General features: G+C 45.7%; 1 protein-coding gene across 6 annotated transcripts; it reads right to left on the bottom strand.

Moving 5' to 3' along the window:
* Window positions 1–530: 530 nt before the first annotated feature.
* On the bottom strand, window positions 531–26,021 carry LOC311120048 (vigilin-like). 6 transcript variants are annotated; one of them, XM_084194680.1, is made up of 28 exons: window positions 25,934–26,021; window positions 24,394–24,465; window positions 19,425–19,539; window positions 19,077–19,228; window positions 18,548–18,763; window positions 17,862–18,068; window positions 17,265–17,480; window positions 16,576–16,779; window positions 15,714–15,821; window positions 15,517–15,621; window positions 15,177–15,255; window positions 14,881–15,020; window positions 13,577–13,681; window positions 13,050–13,163; window positions 12,704–12,790; window positions 12,456–12,587; window positions 12,062–12,280; window positions 8,830–9,051; window positions 8,343–8,561; window positions 6,612–6,768; window positions 6,049–6,215; window positions 5,805–5,909; window positions 5,446–5,580; window positions 5,019–5,162; window positions 3,814–3,993; window positions 3,202–3,318; window positions 2,466–2,618; window positions 531–2,148 (listed from the first exon to the last, which is right to left on the bottom strand). In XM_084194680.1, the coding sequence occupies exons 3-28, from the start codon at window positions 19,498–19,500 to the stop codon at window positions 2,053–2,055; spliced, it is 3,855 nt and encodes a 1,284-aa protein (XP_084050806.1). In that variant the 5' UTR covers window positions 19,501–19,539; window positions 24,394–24,465; window positions 25,934–26,021; the 3' UTR covers window positions 531–2,052. The 6 variants fall into 6 exon arrangements, with proteins under 6 accessions (XP_084050806.1, XP_084050803.1, XP_084050807.1 ...); XM_084194677.1 differs by having other exon boundaries at window positions 2,457–2,618; XM_084194681.1 differs by having other exon boundaries at window positions 6,621–6,768; window positions 16,576–16,782.
* Between the last annotated feature and the right edge of the window lie 591 nt (window positions 26,022–26,612).

Below are 26,612 nucleotides of genomic sequence, written 5' to 3' on the forward strand. Positions count from 1 at the left end.
TGCTCTGTGCTGTCTCCATGTGGTTCTCCTGCTCTGGTGCCGTCTCCATGTGGTTCTCCTGCTCTGTGCTGTCTCCATGTGGTTCTCCTGCTCTGGTGCTGTCTCCATGTGGTTCTCCTGCTCTGTGCTGTCTCCATGTGGTTCTCCTGCTCTGGTGCTGTCTCCATGTGGTTCTCCTGCTCTGGTGCTATCTCCATGTGGTTCTCCTGCTCTGTGCTGTCTCCATGTGGTTCTCCTGCTCTGGTGCTATCTCCATGTGGTTCTCCTGCTCTGTGCTGTCTCCATGTGGTTCTCCTGCTCTGGTGCCGTCTCCATGTGGTTCTCCTGCTCTGGTCCACTTTAAATGCAGTTCAAAATGTGTGCAATTATCCGTAGCAGTCCTCATCTTGCTACTACAGCAGCCTAGTGCTTGTTATGAATGCGCTCTGGAAGACTCCTCTGAGGAGTTCTTGGGGGTCAGGTTCTCATGCGGCCTCAACTCTGTAGTGAAAGCAGCTAGCTACATGTTCAACTCAAATAAAAAACAACAATAACATTTTCAATTTTTATTGACTTTTTGGACAATTTCATTTCCAGTGTCATCCATAATTGTTTCACTATTTCTTGTGTGTTTTTTTTTTTTTTTGCATAATCTTTCATATAAGGCTAGAATGACATAGACCAGGATTAGACAGTGATGTCATATCTTTCAGGAAGTGTATCCGCACCACCGCAAGCTAAATGAAACACCACCCACTGACTGGAACCGAATGAGACGATGGAACATTTATCCACAGCGTTTTACTGTTACGCCTCCTGCTCTCCTCGGACTGTGACATCATACTCTGGGTCTGGTTTACGTCACCCTAGATATAAGGCTGTTAGAAGAGGGCCATCGCTATGGTTACAGAACAATCTGCATAGCAACTGGAAGACAAAAAGGGACTGGACACTGACCCGGTTGGTAGCAGGATGAGGAACACATCACTAGACAGAAGACAGTTCATTGGCACAAAATGGTCTGCTCTTTTGCTTCCAAAAACATGAGTAGAGTTAAAACGTCATTTTTTTCAACAAACAAAAAAAATAACTAAAAGTTTGGAACAAGTATGATACTTTTAACAGTTAGTGTGTGGGGATATTGAAACTTTGGAGCTCTAGTGTTGTAGAAGCATGGTACAGGATCCATTACGATCTCCAAAAGCATCTGGCAGTTTGAGTGTGTGAAATAGTATCTGTAGTGAATCACCCCTCCAAAAACAAAGTTTGACAAAATGAATAAGGCTGCATGACACAACACACCACTACCTGCCCATATACTCACAAGCACAGTTACAAGCAGAAAAGGGGACAGAATGAAAGACGGCGGACAGAACCACTCAGACGCGTCAACAAGACCGAGATCTGAATGAGATTACGTGCACAGTTCCCATGAGTAGTGGAGGAGAGTAGTTGAAACAGACAGCTGGGCCACCGTGGTGGTCAAGCTTCTTCACTTCAAATCAAAAGCTGAAAATGGACAGACATGTTAGCTAACATGTCACCAGAGGTAAGTCAACCCCTCCCACACACACACACCCTGCGAAGGCAACTAAGAAAAGGGGCAGCTCAGGAAACCTACGTAGCTTTGCTCGGTTGCCTTAACAGCTTTGGTAACACATTTCAAAATCATTATGAAATGTCAAGTCTCGGAGAACAACATTGAACTTCTACCTGAAAATAGACATAACCCAACAACCCGGCAACGTTTCTTATAATAAAGTATTATATTTTTTGTTGCAGAAAGACGCATTACTGAATAGAAGAAGATACAAAGCTTAAGTTACAGGTCAAAATACAGTTTGGTTGAAAGCATTTCAGACTACACCGTAAAATCTACAAAGGCAAACCAAGTTATGTAGACAGAAGAGAGAAGCGTGAAATATTTCCAGGACTGCAGAGACGTCTTCTGTGGGGGGTCAGTGTCAGCGGTCAGTCCAGGTCCAGAGGGTCGGGGCAGGTGATGAGGGGAAGATTGTGTCGTCAGGTGGAGGCGAGGGCCATCTCGTCTCCTTTGTAGCAGCACAGCTCTGCTCAGAAGCGCTTGGGTCCCCAGGGAGAGGCCTTGTTGGCGGCCGCCACAGGAGCACCGAAGCTGGGGAAGTCCTCAGAGCTGCTCATATCTGGGGCCTGGAGAGAGGGGGGGGAAAACAAGCAAGTGTCAGTGATAACTAGGTGCTGGAGTTCCTTTTCATTAACAAGTACATGTGAGTGATCATTGAACTACAAAATGACTGCATTCCAAAACTACCAAAAAAGGACAACACACACAAAAGTAGCCTGGTGGTCCCAGATCTGTGCTAAATAGACAACTTATGATCAACAATGACCACAGGTATAGTTGGCAAGACAGTACAAACAGATCTGGGACCAGGCTAGCACAAAAAGGTATTGGGTCAGATTTGTCAAAGGAGGAAAATAAATAAAATATCCGTCACCTCTCTCACCTTCTCACTGCCAGTTTGCCATGGAGCCTCCCTCACCACGAAGCCTTTGGAGGGACCCCGCTCTCGTCCTCCGTCATCCATCGAGGACGCACCGCGGTCACCAAGGGGTTTCATGTACGTCATCTTAGACTCATTCTCAATCACATCAGCCATCTGAAAAACAGGAAACAGAAACCAGTTAAGATTTTTAAAAAGCCATATGAAAACGGGGGGAAAAGTTGTTAAGGTACTCATTACGATACTCCTCATTTAAAGGCAATCAGATAGTGTGTTCTATAACAGCAGTAAAATGAAGAGCCAAAGATTACTGGGGGTGAAAAAACAATGAGGGAAATGCTTTATCAATGATACAGCACAGATCAATGAATAAACTGATGAGTAATGACTAAACTTAACATTGACCAGACACAGAAAAACAACTAGTCCTCTGTAGCTCAGCTGGTAGAGCTCGGCGCTTGTAACGCCAAGGTAGTGGGTTCGATCCCCGGGACCACCCATACACAAAAAAATGTATGCACGCATGACTGTAAGTCGCTTTGGATAAAAGCGTCTGCTAAATGGCATATTATTATTACCAAGGGCCAAGAGGATGCCTAAACGGCTTTGAAAGCCCCGGGTGAAGTTTCCCCTCCCGCAATCCCAACCTTACCCCATTAGTGGGGGAAAATGGTAAAGTGACCCAAAAGCAGCATCTAGGGGCAAATTCACCCTTCACCACTTTGAAAGGAGTACTTACGTATTCCTCTTCCAGGTTGAGGAGGTGGTCGATGGCTTCATCCACCAGCTCAGGACGTCCGGTGACAGACACCTGATTGGGATCGGCAGCTCCAGGCTGGGGGAATCTCAGATCCACCTAAACAGGTATAAACTGTTATATCCAAGCTCCACACAGTCGTGTTAGAACAGGTCATCTGTCCATTTAAAAGTGAGGTCCTATGTTCCTCCAGGAACGAAGAGGATTAAATAAATATATATATTTTTTAATGGACAAATTCTTGTCTTTTGTCCATTTGAAAAGAAGAAGCCTTGGAGGGCATTATTTATATATATCAACACTAAACCCATCAACAGCAAATGTATGTGCAGACGGAATACATTCAAATGGTTTCCCAGAATACAGAGGGACAAGGCAAGACTACCCAGTCTCCTGTAGGATTCGTTTTGTCCTCACAACCATTAACATGCATTATCCGAGACACAGACAAGGCTTGCCCTGGACTAAAAACCTATTTCAATGGAGAATTTCCATTGTGCATGCTTCTAAGTCCAGGACTTCCTGTATCAGGGAAACTGGCCCCACGTGTCCACTGACAAAGGTCCTCCCACCCGACCCCCCCCCCCCCCTCACCTTGAACTCGTCCATGATCTTGCGGATGCCCTTGCCGCGGGCCCCGATGATACGGGCGTGGACACGGGCGTCCAGGGTGATATCCTCAGAGATCATCTCCTCCAGCTCGTCCACGATAGCCTGGATGGCGTCCTTGGCAGCCGTAGCCTTGTGCTCATACCCCGTGATGGTGATCTGGTCCTGGGGGGGGGAAGTATGTCAGGACTACAGACCTTACATGAGGGAAACATCAAGTCTAAGGCCTTCTCAAATGAGCATTTCCTCAATTCCTTGCATAACTCCTCACCCCCCTCAGGCACATTGGAGAAGATCCAAGGCCACTCTCCTCTGACCTTCTCCAATGCCTTTTTGCAAAGGGCTTGAGGATAGAGGACAAGGGGCTTGAGGATAGAGGACAGGGGCTTGAGGATAGAGGACAAGGGGCTTGAGGATAGAGGACAAGGGGCTTGAGGATAGAGGACAAGGGGCTTGAGGATAGAACACCAGGGGCTTGAGGATAGAGGACCAGGGGCTTGAGGATAGAGGACAAGGGGCTTGAGGATAGAGGACAAGGGGCTTGAGGATAGAGCACAAGGGGCTTGAGGATAGAGCACAAGGGGCTTGAGGATAGAGCACAAGGGGCTTGAGGATAGAGCACAAGGGGCTTGAGGATAGAGCACAAGGGGCTTGAGGATAGAGGACAAGGGGCTTGAGGATAGAGCACAAGGGGCTTGAGGATAGAGGACAAGGGGCTTGAGGATAGAGGACAAGGGGCTTGAGGATAGAGGACAAGGGGCTTGAGGATAGAGGACAGGGGCTTGAGGATAGAGGACAGGGGCTTGAGGATAGAGGACAAGGGGCTTGAGGATAGAGGACAAGGGGCTTGAGGATAGAGGACAGGGGCTTGAGGATAGAGGACAAGGGGCTTGAGGATAGAGGACAGGGGCTTGAGGATAGAGCACAAGGGGCTTGAGGATAGAGGACAAGGGGCTTGAGGATAGAGGACAAGGGGCTTGAGGATAGAGGACAAGGGGCTTGAGGATAGAGGACAGGGGCTTGAGGATAGAGCACAAGGGGCTTGAGGATAGAGGACAAGGGGCTTGAGGATAGAGGACAAGGGGCTTGAGGATAGAGGACAAGGGGCTTGAGGATAGAGGACAAGGGGCTTGAGGATAGAGGACAAGGGGCTTGAGGATAGGAGGACAAGAGAAGGTGCAACCCTGTACCTGGTTGTCATCATTCTTGTCTGGGAACTGGATGTTGACGTCGTGCTCCGTGCGGATGTTGGTGATTATGGCTCCCTTACGGCCAATGATCTTGGGGTGATACTTGGGGTCCACAGTGATGGTCAACTTGAAGCTCCTGAGGGACTGCAAAGAACAACAAGTACAACATCCACAGTCAGAACCATGTCACTCTTAGCCTGGTCCCAGATCTGTTTGTGTTGGATTCCAAATGGCATGACAACAACCATAGGAGTTGGTAAGACAGCACAAACAGATCTGGGACCAGGCTAGTTAATGATCATAGGAGTTGGTAAGACAGCACAAACAGATCTGGGACCAGGCTCTGTAGCTGGTGATTGACTGCAGTCAACACTTAATACTGGTTGGTCTGGGATCTGAACAAGCAGCAGTAGAGAGCAACACGTACCCGATCCTCCTGCTCAGCAGTCAGCTCTTTAACACGCTCCAGGAGACCCTCCTTAGCGCGGTCCAGGTGATTGGCCAGGCCAGTAATGGAGATTATGTCGGACTGCAGCTCAGGAGCAGGCACTTGAATATTAACCTGGGAGGTGGAGGCAATGGATAGAGAACATTACCATGTTGGATAAAACCTCCAGACAGAGGAGATGCTGTATCCTGAATGAGGTGAGTATGTATATATATATAAAAATAAAAAAAACATGGGGGATTGGAAGTGACGCAGACAATTACATTGATAGAAGATACATTCTATCTGCAATTTTAAGCTGATCCATTCCCCCCGAAAAAAATAACTCCTCTACGAACCTCGAATTCATCCATCATCTTCCGAATTCCACTTCCCTTCTGCCCAATGATGTAACGGTGAAGCTCGAAAGGCACTTCCACCTCAGTGGTGACAGGGACCAGAGCCTGAGGAACAAAAGACAGGTGAAACATGAGTTGAAAACACACTACTCTATAGATGAGTCACGAATACCCTCAGTAAAGAGTTTACTGACAGTACAGACAGTGTCATTATTTCAATTCAATGTTCAAGAAGAGGGCTGACCTGGAGCGCCTCCACGGCAGCCTCACATCTCTCCTTGCGGCCAGAAAGCACGATGACGTCACACTTCTTGGGAACAGCGGGATCCACAGGTGTAGTAGGCTCTTCGACCACCAGCACCTCCCCGTTAGCCTCTCCATTCTCCTGCACTGCAGCCTCGGCCAGGGGAGCTGAGGAAGAACAGATTTAGAAAAAAAAAAAAAGGTTGATTAGAGAGAATGAAACAACCAGGCATTTTAAACAGCAGAAATCTGAAAAAGACTTGCTTCGAGCAGCCTTGAAGCAAGAGACATCTCTTAACCCGGGCACGTATTGACAAAGTCTCAGAGTAGGAGTGCTGATCTAGGATATTTACATTTAGGTAAATTTAGCAGGCGCTCTTATCCAGAGCGACTTACACCTCAGTGCATTCAACTTAAGGTAGATAAAACAACCACGTCGCAGTCATTGCGAGTAAAGGTCTAGGATCACGACTACGATCTTTAAAACTACTCAGAACTGATCCTTGGATCAGCACTCCTCTGACTCTTTGTGAATACTGCCTGAGAACGCCAAGGGGCTTTTACCCGCCGGACCTCCTTTTCCCGGGCCGTCCACTCGCTCGGGGAACTTGATCTGCACGTTGTGGTCCCTGGTGATGGCCTGGATGCGGGAGCCTTTGGGCCCCATGATAGAACGGTGGAACCTCTGAGGGATCACACACTCGATGGTCACCTGGGCGTCCTGGAGACAGAGGAGAGGACCGCTAGCCAATCAGAGTCAAGAAGAGGGGACAGGACAGTTATGACTGGGCAAACGAGACTAGTGGCTGAAGATTCTTGCAGCCTTTATGTCCCAGGAGATAAACAGTATGAGGCACTCCCACCCGAGGCTCACCCCTCACCCGGGGGGGTCATCAGTGTTTTATGTTAATGTCAGCTCTAGTGTGATTGTGTTTCTATCAGGAGTGACACCAAAGACCTGTGGCGAACAGAATTAACAACCTTTGCATCAAGACAGTTGCTTTGTGAGTTGTTAACCCATGTTCAGTTAGCCATTTTTATATACACTGAACACAGAAATATAAAAACGCAACATGAAAAGTGTTGGTCCCATGTTTCATGAGCTGAAATAAAAGATCCCAGAAATGTTCAATGCGCACAAAAAGCTTATTTCTCTCAAATTGTGCACAAAGTTGTTTACATCCCTGTTAGTGAGCATTTCTCCTTTGCCAAGATAATCCATCCACCTGACAGGTGTGGCATATCAAGAAGCTGATTAAACAGCATGATCATTACACAGGTGCACCTTGTGCTGGGGCCAATAAATAGCAACGAACACAATGCACAGAGATATCGTGATGAGATCCTGAGGCCCATTGTCATGCCATTCATCCACCGCCATCACCTCATGTTTCAGCATGATAATGCACGGCCCCATGTCGCAAGGATCTGTACACAATTCCTGGGAGCTGAAAATGTCCCAGTTCTTCCATGGCCTGCATACTCACCAGACATGTTACCCATTGAGCATGTTTGGGATGCTCTGGATCGACGTGTTCGACAGCGTGTTCCAGTTCACGCCGACATCCAGCAACTTCGCACAGCCATTGAAGAGGAGTAAGCCACAATCAACAACCTGATCAACTCTATGTGAAGGAGATGTGTCGCGCTGCATGAGGCAAATGGTGGTCACATCAGATACTGACTGGTTTTCTGATCCACGCCCCATACTTTCTTTTTTAAAAGGTACAGTATATCTGACCAACAGAGGCATATCTGTATTCCGAGTCATGTGAAATCCATAGATTAGTGCCTAATTAATTTATTTCAATTGACTGATTTCCTTATATGAACTGTAACTCAGTAAAATCTTTGACATTGTTGCGTTAATATTTTTGTTCAGTAGATATGCCAGCTGAAAAGTACCAGTGGTCAGGCTTTGGCCCCAAGTAAGAGCAGGTCAATTGAGGCAATGGCCTAGTTTGGGCTCCCGAGTGGCGCAGCGGTCTAAGGCACTGCATCTCAGTGCTAGAGGCATCACTACAGACCCCCTGGTTCGATTCCAGCCTGTATCACAATCCGGCCGTGATTGGGAGTCCCATAGGGCGGCGCACAATTGGCCCAGCGTCGTCCGGGTTTGGCCGTCATTGTAAATAAGAATTTGTTATTAACTGACTTCCCAAGTTAAATAAAGGTTAAAATAAATAAAATAATAATACGCTGGAAGTGGAATCAAAAGCCTTTTTGGTAAAACACCGGGGTAAGTCTCCGGTGGAAATGGGTCATAAATAAGTTAGTAAAGCCCTATGAACTCACCAGGTCCTCGATGATCTCCAGCATGCGTTTCTTGGCTGCCTCCACACAGTCTTTGGCTCCCTTCAGAGTGACCTTGTCGCTGTTGGCGCCGCTCCTGGGGAAGCTCACCATCACACCGCCGTACTCCTCAGCGATGTCCCTCAGCACCTGCCCGCGGCGCGCCACAAAGTAACGGTGGTGCTTGGGCTCCACATTCATCACATCCTCCACCACGTTATCCTGCAAGCAAGGGGGTTTCATATTCAAAATGTCTCAAACAATACACAGGGTATAATCTAAAAAAGGTTGGAGTCAATCAGAATCAAAATGCCAACAGTTTCCTTACACTCTAAAAATGACTAAAATACACAGGAGTTCGATTCTGCTGTAAAATAACAAGTACGTAACATCAATACAAAACACTGTGTCAGGAGAATCTTTTGTTGGATTCGGTTTCTCCTGTTTTTCTAATCAAATCAACTAAATGTATTTGATAAAAAGGTCTTACCAGGCTCTTGATGAGTTCCTCCAGCTCCTTCTGGGCCTCTCGGACAGCCTCCTCTGTCCCCACCACGGTGATCAGCTCCTGGTCCTCCTCATCAGCTGTAGGGAAGATGATCCTGGCTCCAGTACTGTCACGTACCTTACGGATGTTACCGCCTCCCTTACCGATCAGAAACTTATGGTACTCTGGCTTGGCCTTCAGCTCAGCTGTGTGACTCTTGGTTTGCTAGAGAGAGAGAGAGAGAGAGAGAGAGGGGGGAAAAGGAGATATTTTAGAACGATTGGAATGTTTTTATGGAATGTGCTGCAACATAACAATTATAGAAGACTGATAATGACCATAACCACAGGAAAATGAGACTAGCAGTAGGATAAGTGAGGTAGTGTATTTTAATTGGAGGAGACCATAGACTGGATATAACTAACTAGATGAGACCATAGACTGGATATAACTAACTAGATGAGACCCTAGACTGGATATAACTAACTAGATGAGACCCTAGACTGGATATAACTAACTAGATGAGACCCTAGACTGGATATAACTAACTAGATGAGACCATAGACTGGATATAACTAACTAGATGAGACCATAGACTGGATATAACTAACTAGATGAGACCATAGACTGGATATTTCTATGAAGTAATGTTAGTGTACAGTCGTGGTCAAATGTTTTGAGAATGACACAAGTATTGGTCTTCACAAAGTTCGCTGCTTCAGTGTTAGAGATATTTTTGTCAGATGTTTACTATGGTATACTGAAGTATAATTTACAAGCATTCCATAAGTGTCAAAGGCTTTTATTGACAATTACATTTAGTTTATGCAAAGAGTCAATATTTGCAGTGTTGACCCTTCTTTTTCAAGACCTCTGCAAACCGCCCTGGCATGCTGTCAATTAACTTCTGGGCCACATCCTGACTGATGGCAGCCCATTATTGCATAATCAATGCTTGGAATTTGTGGGTTTTTATTTGTCCACCCGCCTCGTCAACCACAAGTTCAATGGGATTAAGGTCTGGGGAGTTTCCTGGCCATGGACCCAAAATTTCGATGTTTTGTTCCCCGAGCCACTTAGTTATCACTTTTGCCTCATGGCAAGGTGCTCCATCATGCTGGAAAAGGCATTATTCGTCACCAAACTGTTCTTGGATCGTTGGGAGAAGTTGCTCTCGGAGGATGGGTTGGTACCATTCTTTATTCATGGCTGTGTTCTTAGGCAAAATTGTGAGTGAGCCCACTCCCTTGGCTGAGAAGCAACCCCACACATGAATGGTCTCAGGATGCTTTACTGTTGGCATGACACAGGACTGATGGTAGCGCTCACCTTGTCTTCTCCGGACAAGATTTTCCGGATGCCCCAAACAATCGGAAAGGGGATTCATCAGAGAAAATGACTTTACCCCAGTCCTCAGCAATCCAATCCCTGTATCTTTTGCAGAATATCAGTCTGTCCCTGATGTTTTTCCTGGAGAGAAGTGGCTTCTTTGCTGCCCTTCTTGACACCAGGCCATCCTCCAAAAGTCTTCGCCTCACTGTGCGTGCAGATGCACTCACACCTGCCTGCTGCCATTCCTGAGCAAGCTCTGCACTGGGGGTGCCCTGATCCCGCAGCTGAATCAACTTTAGGAGACGGTCCTGGCGCTTGCTGGACTTTCTTGGGCGCCCTGACTTCTTCACAACAATTGACCCCCTCTCCTTGAAGTTCTTGATGATCCGATAAATGGTTGATTTAGGTGCAATCTTACTAGCAGCAATATCCTTGCCCGTGAAGCCCTTTTCGTGCAAAGCAATGATGACGGTACGTGTTTCCTCATAGGTAAACATGGTTAACAGAGGAAGAACAATGATTTCAAGCACCACCCTCCTTTTAAAGCTTCCAGTCTGTTATTCTGACTCAATCAGCATGACAGAGTGATCTCCAGCCTTGTCCTCGTCAACACTCTCACCTGTGTTAACGAGACAATCACTGACATGACGGCAAAAAGGGACTTTGCAATTAATTGAAATTCATATGATCACTCATGACATTCTGGAGTATATGCAAATTACCATCATCAAAACTGAGGCAGCAGACTGTGAAAATTAGTATTTGTGTCATTCTCCAAACTTTTCACCACGACTGTATAGTGGTTTATGGTAATCCAACCACTAACACATTAAGGAAGTCCAGGGTGGAAGGTTGGTCAGGAAGGGTCCAGCGTTGAGTTGTTGCAGAGCTCTTCTGACCTGTTATCTCGCTGGACCTCTGTGTCCAACTAAAAGAACAGACTGCTGGGGGTTTGAGACCCCACAAGGTACAGTCTGTGATTGGCTGACCAGGTCACATGACCCTAGCCAGGGGAGTGTGTTCTGGAAGGGCCCTTGGCAACCCCCCTAGCAATGCCAGAGGTGTGAAACCAGGGGATGGTAGCCTCTGCTGGGCTGGAGTGTTTCTCTCTAAAGTGTGTGCCTCCGTGTCCCAGAGAGAGGGTTTTTAACAAAGTCGATTTGTCCCGTATTTCAGTCAGACATTCCAACCCGTCTCTTTTGCTATCATGTTGTGCTTATGACCAGATATATCATAAGGACGTGGTGCTGGTGATGTTCATCGCTTCTCCAAATCGTTGTCGAGATCTGATATTCTACACGAAGGCCAATGTCATATTGTCAACCAAATCACATTTGTCAAATCCTTTTGGGCTAAAAATCCAGCTAAACTTGGAGAGGATAGCTAACTACTTACACAACGTGTGCTTCTAACAAAGAACGTCTAAATAGCTGTAGCCTATTAGACAAAGATATAAGGTCATTGTCAAACTTGTGAGGCTCTCCATGCTCATTCAACATACTTGCTGCTACTTCACTCAATCCCATTTTAAAAAGACTCCCATCCTAACCGTTTTACATTCCCTGAGACTAACCAGAATCGTTACCATGGCTAAATATTCACAGATTTTCATAAAAACAACACGTGGTCTCATTTCTGCATCACCACATTTTGTGTGCAGCAAATTTTGCGCTTCAAAAATCATCCCGTATTTGGGTATTTTAAATGCGGTCACCCTAGTTCTATTTCAATTGCTTTATAAATGAAAGAAAATTGAAAATGGGAATTTCTGTTTACTTCCTGAATTGAAATGGAATTGAACCCAACCCTCATGACAACCATAGCCGATGAACTAAGCAAAAACCAACCCGGTCCTACTGATAACCCAAGCCCGAATAAGCCAACTGAGAGCGGGACAACCAACCTTCTCCTGGGCCAGAGAAAGCAGCTGTTTCTTGGCTTTCTCCACCTCCTCAGCGGGGCCCCTGATGGTGACCGTGTCGACGCCGGAGCCCTCGGTGGGGAAGTGGATGTGGACGCCGCCACACTCCTCCATGATGGAGCGGACGAAACGGCCCTTGGAGCCGATCAGGGAGTTGTGCAGCTTGGAGGGAATGGACACCTCCATCTCCGTAATGTTGGCCTGGAGGGGATGGACACAATGGTGGTAGATGTAGTTCATTGGGCACAGAATGGAGACATGGTTTCATATTGAGAGCCAAATGAGAAAAGATAAGATTAAATCCTTCTCTGCATTGACATAGAAGTCTAAACGCCATCTTAGAGGGTCCTCTCCCGGAGAAAAGCCACCAAGTTACCAGTTCTTTCTGGATAGCCAGGATACGGACTCTTGCGGCCTCACAGTTTTCCTTCTTGCCGGTGATGATGATCATCTCAGAGTTGCTGTTCTCGGCAGGCAGGTCAATCCTGGTGTTAGTTTCCTCACGAATCTGGAAATTAAGGAATTAACTATTTAAATGCTCAGGTACTACACTTTTTCATATTTTAAAAGCCTGAATTGTGAAAGAACTGTGTCCCAATTCATATCCTATCAATGAGAATATACCTTTTTGATGTTGGCGCCACCTTTCCCGATAATGTTCTTGTGGAATTGTTTGAAGATGGGGACTGAGACAGAGAAACCATTCTCCACCTGAAAAACACAAAATCATAGATAAAAACACTAAAAAGTGAAAAAATTTTAAAAAATCAGCAAAGCAAGATTTTAGATGTTCAATACCCGTAGGGAAGGAGTTATCAATCATACCAACTCAGTTATCAACTGCTTTATAGGCACAACGTCTTGAAAGCCAATGTATTTAGCACCTTTTACACTAACTTCATGCAATGTAAAAGTTAGTGGCCACAGAAAGAACAATCATTTAGACGTTCTGGCTTGATTATCTACATACCATGTCAGCAACCATCTTATCCATGAATTTGGAGCATTTTTCCACCTCATTTCTTGGACCACGCAGCTGAACGACGTCACTCTTCGCTGCCGGGTCTGGGAAGTTGATTATGACCTGCAAATCGACACAACATTATTACTTTAAAATGTACGGCGTTAAATAATTTTCCTGTTTTACTGTTACAGCTGTATACACAAGCATTTTATAGCATTTACCAGGCCCATACATCTAGATCGACTCTAAATATATGGCTCTGACATATGCTATATACACACACACACACACACACACACCTACACCCGCCATAGTTTCTAAGGCTGCGTTTAAACAGGCAGCCCAATTCTGGGCTTTTTTCCCCCCACCAATAGGTCTTTTGACCTATCAAATCAGCTCTTTTGTTAATAATTGGGCAAAAGATCAGAATTGGGCTGCCTGTGTAAATACAGCCTTACTGACTGAAGTCTTACTGAGCCACGGTCTCTGACGTCATCAGGTTTGTTCCCACAGCAACATGGTTTGTGACTCACCTCAGGGAACTTGTCACGCACGTCCTTAATCTTCTCCCCTTTCTGGCCAATGATGGCTCTGTGAAAACGCTGTTCTATGAGCAGATCCTTTGTACGCTCGTTCTCCTGTAAGACAGACGACAGGTTGAGGGACGAGAGAGAGAGAGAGGTGAGAGAGGTTGAGGGACGAGAGAGAGAGAGAGAGAGGTTGAAGGACGAGAGAGAGAGAGAGAGACACACAGACAGACAGAGAGACAGAGACACACAGAGAGAGACAGAGACACACAGACAGAGAGACACACAGACAGAGAGACAGAGACAGACAGACACACAGACAGAGAGACAGAGACAGACAGACAGAGACACACAGAGAGAGAGACAGAGACACACAGACAGAGAGACAGAGACACACAGACAGAGAGACACACAGACAGAGAGACAGACAGACAGAGAGACAGAGACAGACAGACAGAGAGACACAGAGAGAGAGACAGAGACATACAGACAGAGAGACAGAGACACACAGACAGAGAGACAGAGACACACAGACAGAGACACACAGACAGAGAGACAGAGACAGACAGACAGAGAGACAGAGACAGACAGACAGAGAGACAGAGACACACAGACAGAGAGACACACAGACAGAGAGACAGAGACACACAGAGAGACAGAGACACACAGACAAACAGAGACACACAGACAGACAGAGACACACAGACAGAGACACACAGACAGAGACACACAGACAGAGACACACAGACAGAGACACACAGACAGAGACACACAGACAGAGAGACAGAGACACACAGACAGAGAGACAGAGACACACAGACAGAGAGACAGAGACAGACAGAGAGACAGAGACACACAGACAGAGAGACAGAGACACACAGACAGAGAGACAGAGACACACAGACAGAGAGACAGAGACACACAGACAGAGACAGAGACACACAGACAGAGAGACACACAGACAGAGAGACAGAGAGACAGAGACACACAGACAGAGAGACAGAGACACACAGAGAGACAGAGACACACAGAGAGACAGAGACACACAGAGAGACAGAGACACACAGAGAGACAGAGACACACAGAGACACACAGAGAGACAGAGACACACAGAGAGACAGAGACACACAGAGAGACAGAGACACACAGAGAGACAGAGACACACAGACAGACACAGACAGACACAGACAGACACAGACAGAGACAGACAGAGACAGACAGAGACAGACAGAGACAGACAGAGACAGACAGAGACAGACAGAGACAGACAGAGACAGACACAGAGAGAGACACAGTATTGTAATCCTCACCATGCGTGACGCTAGCTCAAGCAGCTCCTTACTGGCTTCCTGAACCCCCTGGGGATCCCCCTCGATGCGGATCAGGTGGCTCTTCTCGTTGTCAGGGGGGATACGCACAGACACCTTGTGCAGATCTTTGATGCGGTTTACTGAGCAGGGCCGGAGAAGAAACAGGTTTTAGCATCATTTAGTAATACGCTAAATATCTCATACATTTGTGTAACTTAGTATTTATGCAAAACATCTTACCTCTCCCCACTTCTCAAGCCAACCGCCGCTTTGCTTAAAAACATAATATGACTTACTGTTGGCACCACCCTTCCCAATCAGGTGCCTGTGGAATCTGGGGTCCACACTGATCTCCATATAATCCATGCGGCTCACCTAGAAGTGGAAAGGAAATAAATGATTCATTTGATGCCGTGTTTAACTACCGAGTCCTAAAACCAAGGAAACTGGTTTAGTTTACGGTCTGTCCTCGGGACAATGAAAGACACTGGCCCAGACTCAGATTAAGCCTACATCTTAACTAAAAAGCATGCTCAAGGGAGAACCTCCGTCGAATGCGTTTTAGCCCAGTAATCTAATAGGCTTAATCTGGGTTTGGTAAACTGACGTCTGCTTGGGGTGAATGAGTGCTTTTACCAAGTCAGTGACGATAGCTTCCATCTGACTCTGCACCATCTGCATGTCTTTGGTGGGGCCTTCCAGGGTGATCTTATCCTCGCCCTCAGTGAACTCAATGTGCACCTGCAACACACAGAGAAACACCAAGTCAGGCCTCGAGCTGGTTCCCCCCCCCCACTGGAACACACCAAACACACACACACACACACACACACCTTGGGCATTTGCTGGGTAATCTTGGCCAGGTTCTGCCCCTTCTTGCCAATGATGAAACGGTGAAGCCAGGAGGGAGCGTCGACTGAGGACACAGTATAGCTGTTGGCCTGGGAAACACAAACAGGGTCACATTTTAGAAAACTGGGAAACCCCACCGAGGTCATGAGATTTGTAAGTCGCTCTGGATAAGAGCGTCTGCTAAATGACGTAGAAATGAGACGTCCACTTGGACCCAGAGGCCCTGAAAAGTGCTACATGTTTACATGTTGGTCATTTAGCAGGCAAGCGTATAGAGAGCTACTTCAAATCAGTACATTCAACTAAGGAAGGTAAAACAACCACATACCACATTCATTGCAAGTAAAACCTTCAAAATAATGCATCTACCTTAGCGTAAACTTCAGTGAAATATGTATAGTACGTACTGTGTAGTAGCGTTTATGTTGGAGACGTTACGTATATCTACCTTAGCGTAAACTTCAGTGAAATATGTATAGTACGTACTGTGTAGTAGCGTTTATGTTGGAGACGTTACGTATATCTACCTTAGCGTAAACTTCAGTGAAATATGTATAGTACGTACTGTGTAGTAGCGTTTATGTTGGAGACGTTACGTATATCTACCTTAGCGTAAACTTCAGTGAAATATGTATAGTACGTACTGTGTAGTAGCGTTTATGTTGGAGACGTTACGTATATCTACCTTAGCGTAAACTTCGGTGAAATATGTATAGTACGTACTGTGTAGTAGCGTTTATGTTGGAGACGTTACGTATATCTACCTTAGCGTAAACTTCGGTGAAATATGTATAGTACGTACTGTGTAGTAGCGTTTATGTTGGAGACGTTACGTATATCTACCTTAGCGTAAACTTCGGTGAGAGCCTGACCCAGACGGTCTGGTTCCCCGCGCAGGATGACGGTCTCCGAGCTGCTGTCGGGGGGTGGGATCTCGACCGAGACGCCAGTCTTCTCCAGGATCTCCTGCAGGGTGTTTCCCTTGGGGCCGATCACGTACTTGTGCTGAGACTTCTTCACCTCTACCGCGATGGTGGTGGCATTTTTCTGCTAGGAGAAGGGGGTAGACAAGAGCACTGGACATTACCGTAAGCTCAAGTGTAACTTTGGTGCATCCGACTGTTCCGTATTCAAAATGTTATAATTGTATTTGTCCCAATTCGAATAAACGTTACGACTGAAAATAAACACACCGAGACACATTCTAAGACTGCGGTCGTGCCACTATGAACCTCCATAAAGACCCCTCTCAGCAGCTTCTTGAGACAACTGAAGTCACGCCAAGGTACCCTGATACTTCATGACAGCATTACATCCATGATAACGCACATGCAATAATTCCTGTTTAGCATAGTTTAGCTAGCAGGACATACCTCCCCCTCAATCAATCATCTTGATCATAGAAACAGTAATATTTTACACAAAGCAGGTTCTAAAAAGGACCATAACAGTTCATATTTAAAAAACCACCATAAGAACCTCTTAAAATGTTGTTTAAAAAAAAAAAAATGACAGAACATAGCCCTACATACCTTCTCCTCGTAGATCTTCTTAATCATAGCCACAGCAAGGGCCACCTGCTCTTTCTCCCCAGTGATGACGATCTCGGTCTTGTTGACGCTAGGCGGGGGGACGTTGATGCGGGCTCCCGTCTCCTGCATCATATCTGCCACCAGCTTGTTGTAGGCGCCAGTGATGAAGGGGTGGAACACCTTGTCGATGTTCACCCTCTCCACAGCACGCTTGTCCTGCAGGGGGAGGGAGGGAACAGACAGTCATCAGTTAGGTTGTCCAGTCCAACACTCGGGAATGATATAAACATTTCACAAACTGAACTAGCTTGCTTCAGCTTCCTCACCGTGTTCATGGTAGTGTGATAACAGTAAGGTTAGTGTTATTGGGCATTTTTATTAAGTGGGGTTGTTATTATGGGGTAGTTAACTTGTAAAAAAAGGTACTTTTAGATTAAGGTAACAGATATGACTGCAGTTGAAAAGGTTATTTGCCGCAAAGGTTTCAATAGTGAGTTAGGAGGTTATTATGGGGTAGTTGACTTAGTGAGTGGAGTAGTTATAGTGGATGTCATTAGAGCGGTAGGTAGGTCACCGATATGACATCAGGTTAGCTACCTGCTCGGCAGAGATGAGCAGAATCTCGTGCTTGGCCTTCTCCAGGCCCTCCTTGGTGCCAGAGATCTTGATATGGTTGCTGGGGTCGTCTGGTCTGGGGATCTGGATCTTGGTGGCAGTCTTGAGCTCTAGCTCCTGCAGTTTTTCCCCATTCTTGCCGATGACAAAGCGATGGTGTTCTTTGGGGATGGCCACAGTTGCTGAAGCCTGGTGAAAAAAAAACAACATGGAGGAAAATAGTTTAACACATTTTTACATTTTTAGTCATTTAGCAGACGCTCTTATCCAGAGCGACTTACAGTTAGTGAGTGCATACATTTTTCATACTGGCCCCCTACAATGGAAGTTAATATTACCACAAAGGTAAATAAATAAATCAAGCAGTAATCACTTTTGATTAACTTTAGTAAGAGTGCATGAGTTCATATTGAAATGGATGATACTCTTTTCATTTCGTTTTATTTATTTAGCCATGATATAGTCCACTCAGTAAGAATTGCCACTGTTTTCCAGGGAGTCCTGAGGTGGGGTCCTCAAAACACAATGCCCTGATAGTACAACATTTGGGAAAATCACAAAGGAGGAGTCCAAATGTAGCTCTGATATATACGCTGTAACCTACATTGTTATAATGGGATACTAATGCCACATAAGGGCTAAACGTGAACCCATCTTTCTACACGGACCTGAGTCTGCAGTCGGGACACAATCTCCTTGCGGGCCTTCATCACAGCGTCCAGTTTCCCAGACACCATGATGGACAGGCCCTGGTCTTTAGCCATGGAGAGTTCCAGGTGGGCGCCAGTCTTGTGCATGATGTCCACACAGACCTTCGCCTGATCTCCTTCACCGAACTGGTTGATGTCCTTGTACTTGCGCTCTTCCAGAGGCACGTGGAAAACCTAGCAGGGTCATGAGTTAAAGGAGAGCAAACATCACATGTTTGAACAGACTTTTAAGTCTACACGCCCAGGTTTGACAAAAAGGGAGGAGGAGTTCTTAGCTATAACAAAAACGTTGGACGTGCCCCAAACGACACCCTATTGCAATACGTGGCGCACTACTTTTCACCACAGCTCTATGGGCTCTGGTCAAAAGTAGTGCACTATATAGGGAATATGGGTAGAATTTGCTACAACAAAACAGTTTCTTCTTCCTCCAACGCAACAAAGTAAGTAAGTATTGCGTAAACGCTGCTGCTGCTGTTGTAGCTACCTGGGTGATGACAGAAGATTTGAGAGGCCGGATCTTGGAGGTCCAGGCGTTGGCTGGTTCCTGGGTGCCCTCAGGTGAAGCAGCCTTCTCAGGCAGTGGGGGGAAGGCATCCTTGTAGGCTGGGGCCTCCTCCTCTCCAGCAGCACTAGACCCTGTGTGGCAGTAGCTGAACCATTAGAGACAAGCCACCATATATATATATATACATACAACTCAGTTCTTGTTGTTACGTAGGTTTTAGTTTGCATGTTTATTGAGATAATCATTGATAACGGGGGGGGTATGACTGACGGCTAATTTTAAAGCCAGACTAATCTACCCAGAGGAGGAGACAGAATAGACACTCACCGCCAGCCTTCTCTGCAACGAGCCCAGAGCGGTGCTCGTTGAAGCTCTCCTGCGTAAGTACAGCGACTGAGCTCATGGTCGAAATCCCACGTTTACACGGAGTCCGAGTGTGCCACTAGTAAAGGAACAGAGGACTTAATTATCAGGGTTAAATAAACAAAACAGCCTGCATAGCTAAGACATTGTTGTCTTTATAAGGCCTTGTCGTTTGAGTCATCTCATGGCTAGAAAAACAAACCATGAAAACAAATAAACAACAACCGCTTTTATAGTTTAGGGTTAAATACAGTAGTACAAACCTCATTTATCAGTTTGAACGGACTTTGAGATGGTCTTATCTACCATTATCAAAAGAAGCCATGCCTTTCCAGGAGGGATAATTTATGTTCAAGCCATTTCCAATGTACACGTCAGCACTTTCTGTGAATGTTTGACAAATAGCCTTAGTGCACAGATTAGGGCAAATTAAGCATAACCAAGGGGACAAACTGCTTCATTGCAGTAGGCTACATGTGACGTTGATCTCGGATCAGTTTTGCATTTTCCACACTAATGGTTAAGGTTAGGATTGGGGTAGGGGTAGCCCAAAGGCCTGCTAATGGCGATATTCATCTGGAACGGATGGTTTCATTTTACCATCCAAACGCATTGTATGCAGCCGGCAATACACTCGTATCCCCCTGTGGACCAGTTTGTACCTAAAACATTTCCCTTTAAGGCTACAAAAGGCTTCGATTTCCTCCTTAACTAGATTTAATGGTGAAAAGGGGTATTTTTTTTTATTTTTTTACATATACATACTTTAATTAAACAATTTCCACCACGCTAGTGGCTAATGCTACTTCCTGGGGTAAACAGACTGCTGCAACCTGAATGGCTGAATGCGATACACAACATCCGGAACTAGCATTCCTAGGAAAATTGTGTTTCGTAAAGAAAGTATGAATATTTTCCCTGTTTTTTTCTCCCCCCGCCTTTAAGTCCAGTTAAAGAGGAAATTGATGCCTTTACATCCTGAATGCAGAATGTTTTATGTATAAACCTGTCCACGGGGGATACGAGCGTATTGCCGGCTGCATACAATGCGTTTGGACGGTAAGATGGAAACTCAATATTGCCATCTGCCGGCCTTTGGGCGAGGGGAGGTGAAGCTGATCCTAGCTGTACCTAGGGGGAAACTTCACCCCGGTGCCCAACAACTAGGTTTTGAGTTGTTGCGCTAGGCCTTTCTAAGCTGGGTGAATGAGCTCTCCAAGGTTAAGAGGATTTCCCCACTGACCCCTTTCAGTTCATCCACCTACTGAAGTCCTAACCAGGTAGATCAGACTAGACCCTGAGCTGGTGCGCTAGGTGAAGTCCTAACCAGGTAGATCAGACTAGACCCTGAGCTGGTGCGCTAGGTGAAGTCCTAACCAGGTAGATCAGACTAGACCCTGAGCTGGTGCGCTAGGTGAAGTCCTAACCAGGTAGATCAGACTAGACCCTGAGCTGGTGCGCTAGGTGAAGTCCTAACCAGGTAGATCAGACTAGACCCTGAGCTGGTGCGCTAGGTGAAGTCCTAACCAGGTAGATCAGACTAGACCCTGAGCTGGTGCGCTAGGTGAAGTCCTAACCAGGTAGATCAGACTAGACCCTGAGCTGGTGCGCTAGGTGAAGTCCTAACCAGGTAGATCAGACTAGACCCTGAGCTGGTGCGCTAGGTGAAGTCCTAACCAGGTAGATCAGACTAGACCCTGAGCTGGTGCGCTAGGTGAAGTCCTAACCAGGTAGATCAGACTAGACCCTGAGCTGGTGCGCTAGGTGAAGTCCTAACCAGGTAGATCAGACTAGACCCTGAGCTGGTGCGCTAGGTGAAGTTGTCTCTAGACACTGGTCTTGGGTCATTTTTGTACTTTTCCCACTAATGGTTAAAGGTTAGGATTGTGGGGATGAGAAGTTGACCCCGGAGAACATTTACTAGGCTATTCCTCCGCAAACCGTGCAAATATGTTTTGCTTCGAATGAGAAGCAGTGAACACATTAGCCATAAGATGGAGGACGGGGCTCATGGGACATTATACCATAGAAATAGAATCAAATCATTTGATTAATTGTTCAGCAGTCTTATGGCTTGGGTGTAGAAGCTGTTAAAGAGCCATTTGGACCTAGACTTGGCGCTCCGGTACCGCTTGAGTAGCTGAGAGAACAGTCTATGGACTTGGGTGACAGGAGTTTTTGACCATTTGTTGGGCCTTCCTCTGACACTGCCTAGTATATAGGTCCTGGATGGCAGGAAGCTTGGCCCCAGTGATGTATTGGGCTGTACACACTACCCTCTGTATCGCCTTACAGTCGGATGCCAAGCAGTTGCAATAGCAGGCGGTGATGCAACAGGTCAGGATGCTCTCGATGGTGCAGCTGTATAATTTTTTGAGGAACTGGGAAACCATGACAAATCTTTCAGTCTCCTGAGGGGGATAAGGTGTTGTCGCGACCTCTTCACGACTGTCTTGGCGTTCCGGCCCTCCTTTTCCTGTAGTCCACGATCAGCTCCTTTGTCTTTCTCACGTTGAGGAAGAGGTTGTTGTCCTGGCACCACACTGCCAGGTCTCTGACCTCCTCCCTATAGGCTGTCTCATCGTTGTCAGTGATCAGGCCTACCATTGTTGTGTCCTCAGCAAACTTGATGGTGTTGGAGTTGTGCTTGGCCACGCAGTTGTGGGTGAACAGGGAGTACAGGAGGGGACTAAGCACGCACCCCTGAGAGGCCCCAGTGTTGCGGATCAGCGTGTCAGATGCGTTGTTGCCAACCCTTACCACCTGGGGGCGGCCCGTCAGGAAGTCCAGGATCTAGTTGCAGAGGGAGGTGTTTAGTCCCAGGGTCCTTAGCTTAGTGATGAGCTTTGTGGGCACTATGGTGTTGAACGCTGAGCTGTAGTCAATGAACAGCATTCTCACATAGGTGTCCTTTTGTCCAGGTGGGAAAGGGCAGTGTGGAGTGCGATTGCGTCATCTGCGGATCTGTTGGGGCGGTATGCGAATTGGAGTGGGTCTAGGGTTTCCGGGATGATGGTGTTGATGTGAGCCATGACCAGCCTTTCAAAGCACTTCATGGCTACTGACGTGAGTGCTACGGGGTGGTAGTCATTTAGGCAGGTTACCTTCGTTTTCTTGGGCTATACTCCTCAATGCCATTGGATGAATCCCGGAACCTATTCCAGTCTGTGCTAGCAAACCAGTCCTGTAGCGTAGCATCCGCGTCATCTGACCACTTCCGTATTGAGCGAGTCACTGGTACTTCCTGCTTTAGTTTTTGCTTGTAAGCAGGAGGATAGAATTATGGTCAGATTTTCCAAATGGAGGGCGAGGGAGAGCTTTGTATGTGTCTCTGTGCGTGGAGTAAAGGTGGTCTTGAGTTTTTTCCCCTCTGGTTGCACATGTGGCATGCTGGTAGAAAGTAGGTCAAACGGATTTAAGTTTGCCTGCATTAAAGTCCCCGGCCACTAGGAGCGCCGCTTCTGGATGAGCATTTTCTTGTTTGCTTATGGCCTTACACAGCTCGTTGAGTGTGGTCTTAGTGTCAGCATCGGTTTGTGGTGGTAAATACAGTTAAGAAAAATATAGATGAAAACTCTTGGTAGATAGTGTGGTCTACAGCTTATCATGAGGTACTCTACCTCAATCGAGCAATACCTCGAGACTTCTTTAATATTAGACATCGCGCACCAGCTGTTATTGACAAATAGACACACTCCCACCCCCGCCCCTTGTCTTACCGGACATAGCTGTTCTGTCCTGCCGATGCACGGAAAACCCAGCCAACTGTATATAATAATAAAAATATTATCTATGTCGTCGTTCAGCCACGACTCGGTGAAACATAAGATTTTACCGTTTTTAATGTACGTTGGTAGGATAGTCTCGAGCGGAGATCATCCAGTTTATTTTCCAGTGATTGCACGTTGGCCAATAGAACGGATGGTAGATGCGGGTTACCCACTCGCCAACGAATTCTCACAAGGCACCCCAATCTTGGCCCCCTGTATTTCCGTCTTTTCTTCACGCGAATGACGGGGATTTGGGCCTGGTCTCAGAGAAGCAGTACATCCTTCGAATCGCACTCATTAAAGAAAAAAAATCTTCATCCAGTTCAAGGTGAGTAATCACTGTTCTGACGTACGAAGCTCTTTTCGGTCATAAGAGACAGTAGCAGCAACATTATATACAAAATAAGTTACACACAACGCGGAAAAAAACAAAATAGTACAGTTGTTTAGGAGCCCGTAAAATGGCCGCCATCCCCTCCGGCGCCATTATATCACATTTCCTACCAATCACAGAACATCCACTTGAATGGGAAGGTCCACTCTAGTAATTCTATTTTGTACTGGCACACAGCACAGTCAGTGGAGGTGGTGCCTGGAATCATTAGCATGGCGTTAGTAGAGCTGTTTTCACATGCTTTCCAGAGTAGCGCCCTTTACGGGGCCTCTTCCTTCTCGGCTAGGCCTCTTTAAGGCTGAATCAGTGGCGAGTTAGTTAGCACAGGGCACTACACACAGAAAGCCATACTACTGCCATCTCATTGGTTTAACATGGAGCAAGAAAACAGCCTTCCACACAAAATGGTAAATGTTGAAAAGGTTTCACAGAGTAGACTACTGAAGTGCTTCAAGCCTCATCTGGAAACATTCTTTGAGAACGTTTTATATATACACTGATTCAAAGTATTTAAAAGAAATACAGATAAATCAGATAAGCACCTGGTTTATGATTGACCCAATAATATACAATATATAGCCCCCCCCCACCCCCCCATCTTGTATTTCCAGTAAAAATGTCTGCCTGTAATCTTCAATTATTGAGACAGTGGATGTGGCCAACCAGGCCATCCATTCCACTGCCTTCCATTTGGAAAACTGCAGGTTAGGAGGGACTGCAGCATGGTTAGGCTATAATTAGGAGCTTAGAGAGTAGAGTCACTTCTTACCAGCTGAATGGTCAGTTACCAGATAATCCGTCCTGTAGAGCTGCCTGTTCGTGTCAGCCTGCCAGCTTTTGCCTGAAAAGCACAATAAATAAATAAAACACTGGTTTCACAACAGATATTCAGTTGATAAAACACTAAACATTCAATTAATAGATTAAGAGCTATATTCAAATGTGAGGATTTGAGTGAAAAGATCAAACCAAGCTTTGACATCTAATTAAATGGCTGGACGGATCCCCACCACATAAGTAGCTAGCATACAAATCTGGGCCTACTTGCTTGAAGGTAAAGGTAGCCTAGAAAAAGCTAAGAAACCCAATAACATATTCTTGTTTGACATTAGACCAGTGGGATGTATTAACTACTACAGGCTTGGCCAGCTTTGTCAAATAGCCTAATGAGGTGTACGTTGATGACTCTTCCAGTGAGACCACACAGACTCTATTAATTTGGCATTTAAATCTGATGCTAAATTAGCCTTATTCATATAACATGCATGTACTTAACTTTCACCCTAGTTAAGTCAACTGTCCTAGATTAACGTGAGGTTGCAGCTAAAAAGCTAAAATAGATTGCTAGCTAACGTTAGCTAGAACACTGGCCTACTTCTGCCTAATTTGCAAGCTAGCTAGCAGAATAGTTAGCTAGCTAGCGGACGTTTAAAAAATATATATATATATAATTAGCTAGCTAATATCAACAAACGATGCGACATGAAAATTGACAGACTATCCTAAGGCCACGACACGCGTCAGATGAATATAGGTAGCTAGCCAACTACTGTACGTTAGCTACCTGACCAAGACAACGTTAACTAGATAGCTAACGTTAGCTGGCCAAGATTCATTGGTTTCTCCGCTAGTGCTACGTCGACATGCAAGAATGTCCGAGGAATTCTTGAAATGGATGGTAACACTAAATAGCTAACCACTTGCTAAGGATCTTAAATTAAACATTAATCGTGCATTCCAAGAAAACAATGTAAACGCCCCGTTGCGTTTTGGGGTTGCGAGACGCCACTTCTTCTATTGAAAACTTTATGTATACGCGTTAGCTTGCTAGCTAGCTAATAAACTCGTATAAACTTTGACCGTGCGCGATAATGACACGTAGCTGCAGTGCTAGCGCTAGCTAGCTCTGGCGGCTAACAACCAGTTTAAATTGAAACTCCTTACGGAAACTTTCACTACAAAAAATGTAATGAAACATGAAATCGAGAACGGTGTTTTGGGCTTACATTTTTTTTACACATGTGTTTGATCAAAACATGATAGCTACACATTCTCCCATTTTAATACGTAGCTCCACAATAATCTACACAAAGTCCACGTAGGCATAAAGCAGCCGATCAAGGGGAGGAATGACATGGAGTCGACTCAGGCCAGAGCACATTTTGACAGTGATAATATTTCACAGCATCCTCGACAACGATCAGCCCCCCCCCCATCACTGGCTAGATGTCTACGGTATGACGAGCAAGTCATCTTTTAATGTGCGCCCGTACACGTTACATTGTGAAACTATTTTCTTAGCTACTTACTTGTGTTTATGGTCTCGTCTGCCCTGGGTGGTGCAGAAGCTGTGATGAAACTCCACTGGCGAGAAGGTGGAAGTGTAGGCCGGACCACAGCTATATACCAGCACCGCCCTCCAATCCTATTCTCTAACGTCACGCCAACAGCCTCTGATTACAAATCACATCTTTTTCATAGAGTGAAAAAAAAAAAGCTACGTTTTCGTATAAAACTTTAACTATGACTACATTTGATTACGATTTGATTGTCTGTATATCTGATATGTTTTAGTTGTATACTAAAAATGCTACAGCTAGAAAAATCAAACACATTAAACTCTGACGAAAGATGACGTTTCAATAAACCCGAGTAGCTACAGTGGGGGAAAAAAAGTATTTAGTCAGCCACCAATTGTGCAAGTTCTCCCACTTTAAAAGATGAGAGAGGCCTGTAATTTTCATCATAGGTACACGTCAACTATGACAGACAAAATGAGAAAAAAAATCCAGAAAATCACATTGTAGGATTTTTAATGAATTTATTTGCAAATTATGGTGGAAAATAAGTATTTGGTCAATAACAAAAGTTTCTCAATACTTTGTTATATACCCTTTGTTGGCAATGACACAGGTCAAACGTTTTCTGTAAATCTTCACAAGGTTTTCGCACACTGTTGCTGGTATTTTGGCCCATTCCTCCATGCAG

This window comes from Coregonus lavaretus (assembly GCF_964263955.1).
Source record: "Coregonus lavaretus genome assembly, contig: HAP1_SCAFFOLD_784, whole genome shotgun sequence".
Taxonomy (NCBI): Eukaryota; Metazoa; Chordata; class Actinopteri; order Salmoniformes; family Salmonidae; genus Coregonus; species Coregonus lavaretus.

Bases quoted from the DNA above. Each gene is read 5' to 3' on its own strand.
- LOC311120048 (XM_084194676.1), bottom strand. From the start codon at position 19,500: ATGAGCTCAGTCGCTGTACTTACGCAGGAGAGCTTCAACGAGCACCGC. The intron at 16,783-17,264 runs GTATGTAGGGCT...CCCTTCTCCTAG, and splicing joins AGAAGATCTACGAGGAGAAG to CAGAAAAATGCCACCACCAT. The intron at 5,581-5,804 runs GTTCGTAGAGGA...TCCACCTCCCAG, and splicing joins AGATGATGGATGAATTCGAG to GTTAATATTCAAGTGCCTGC.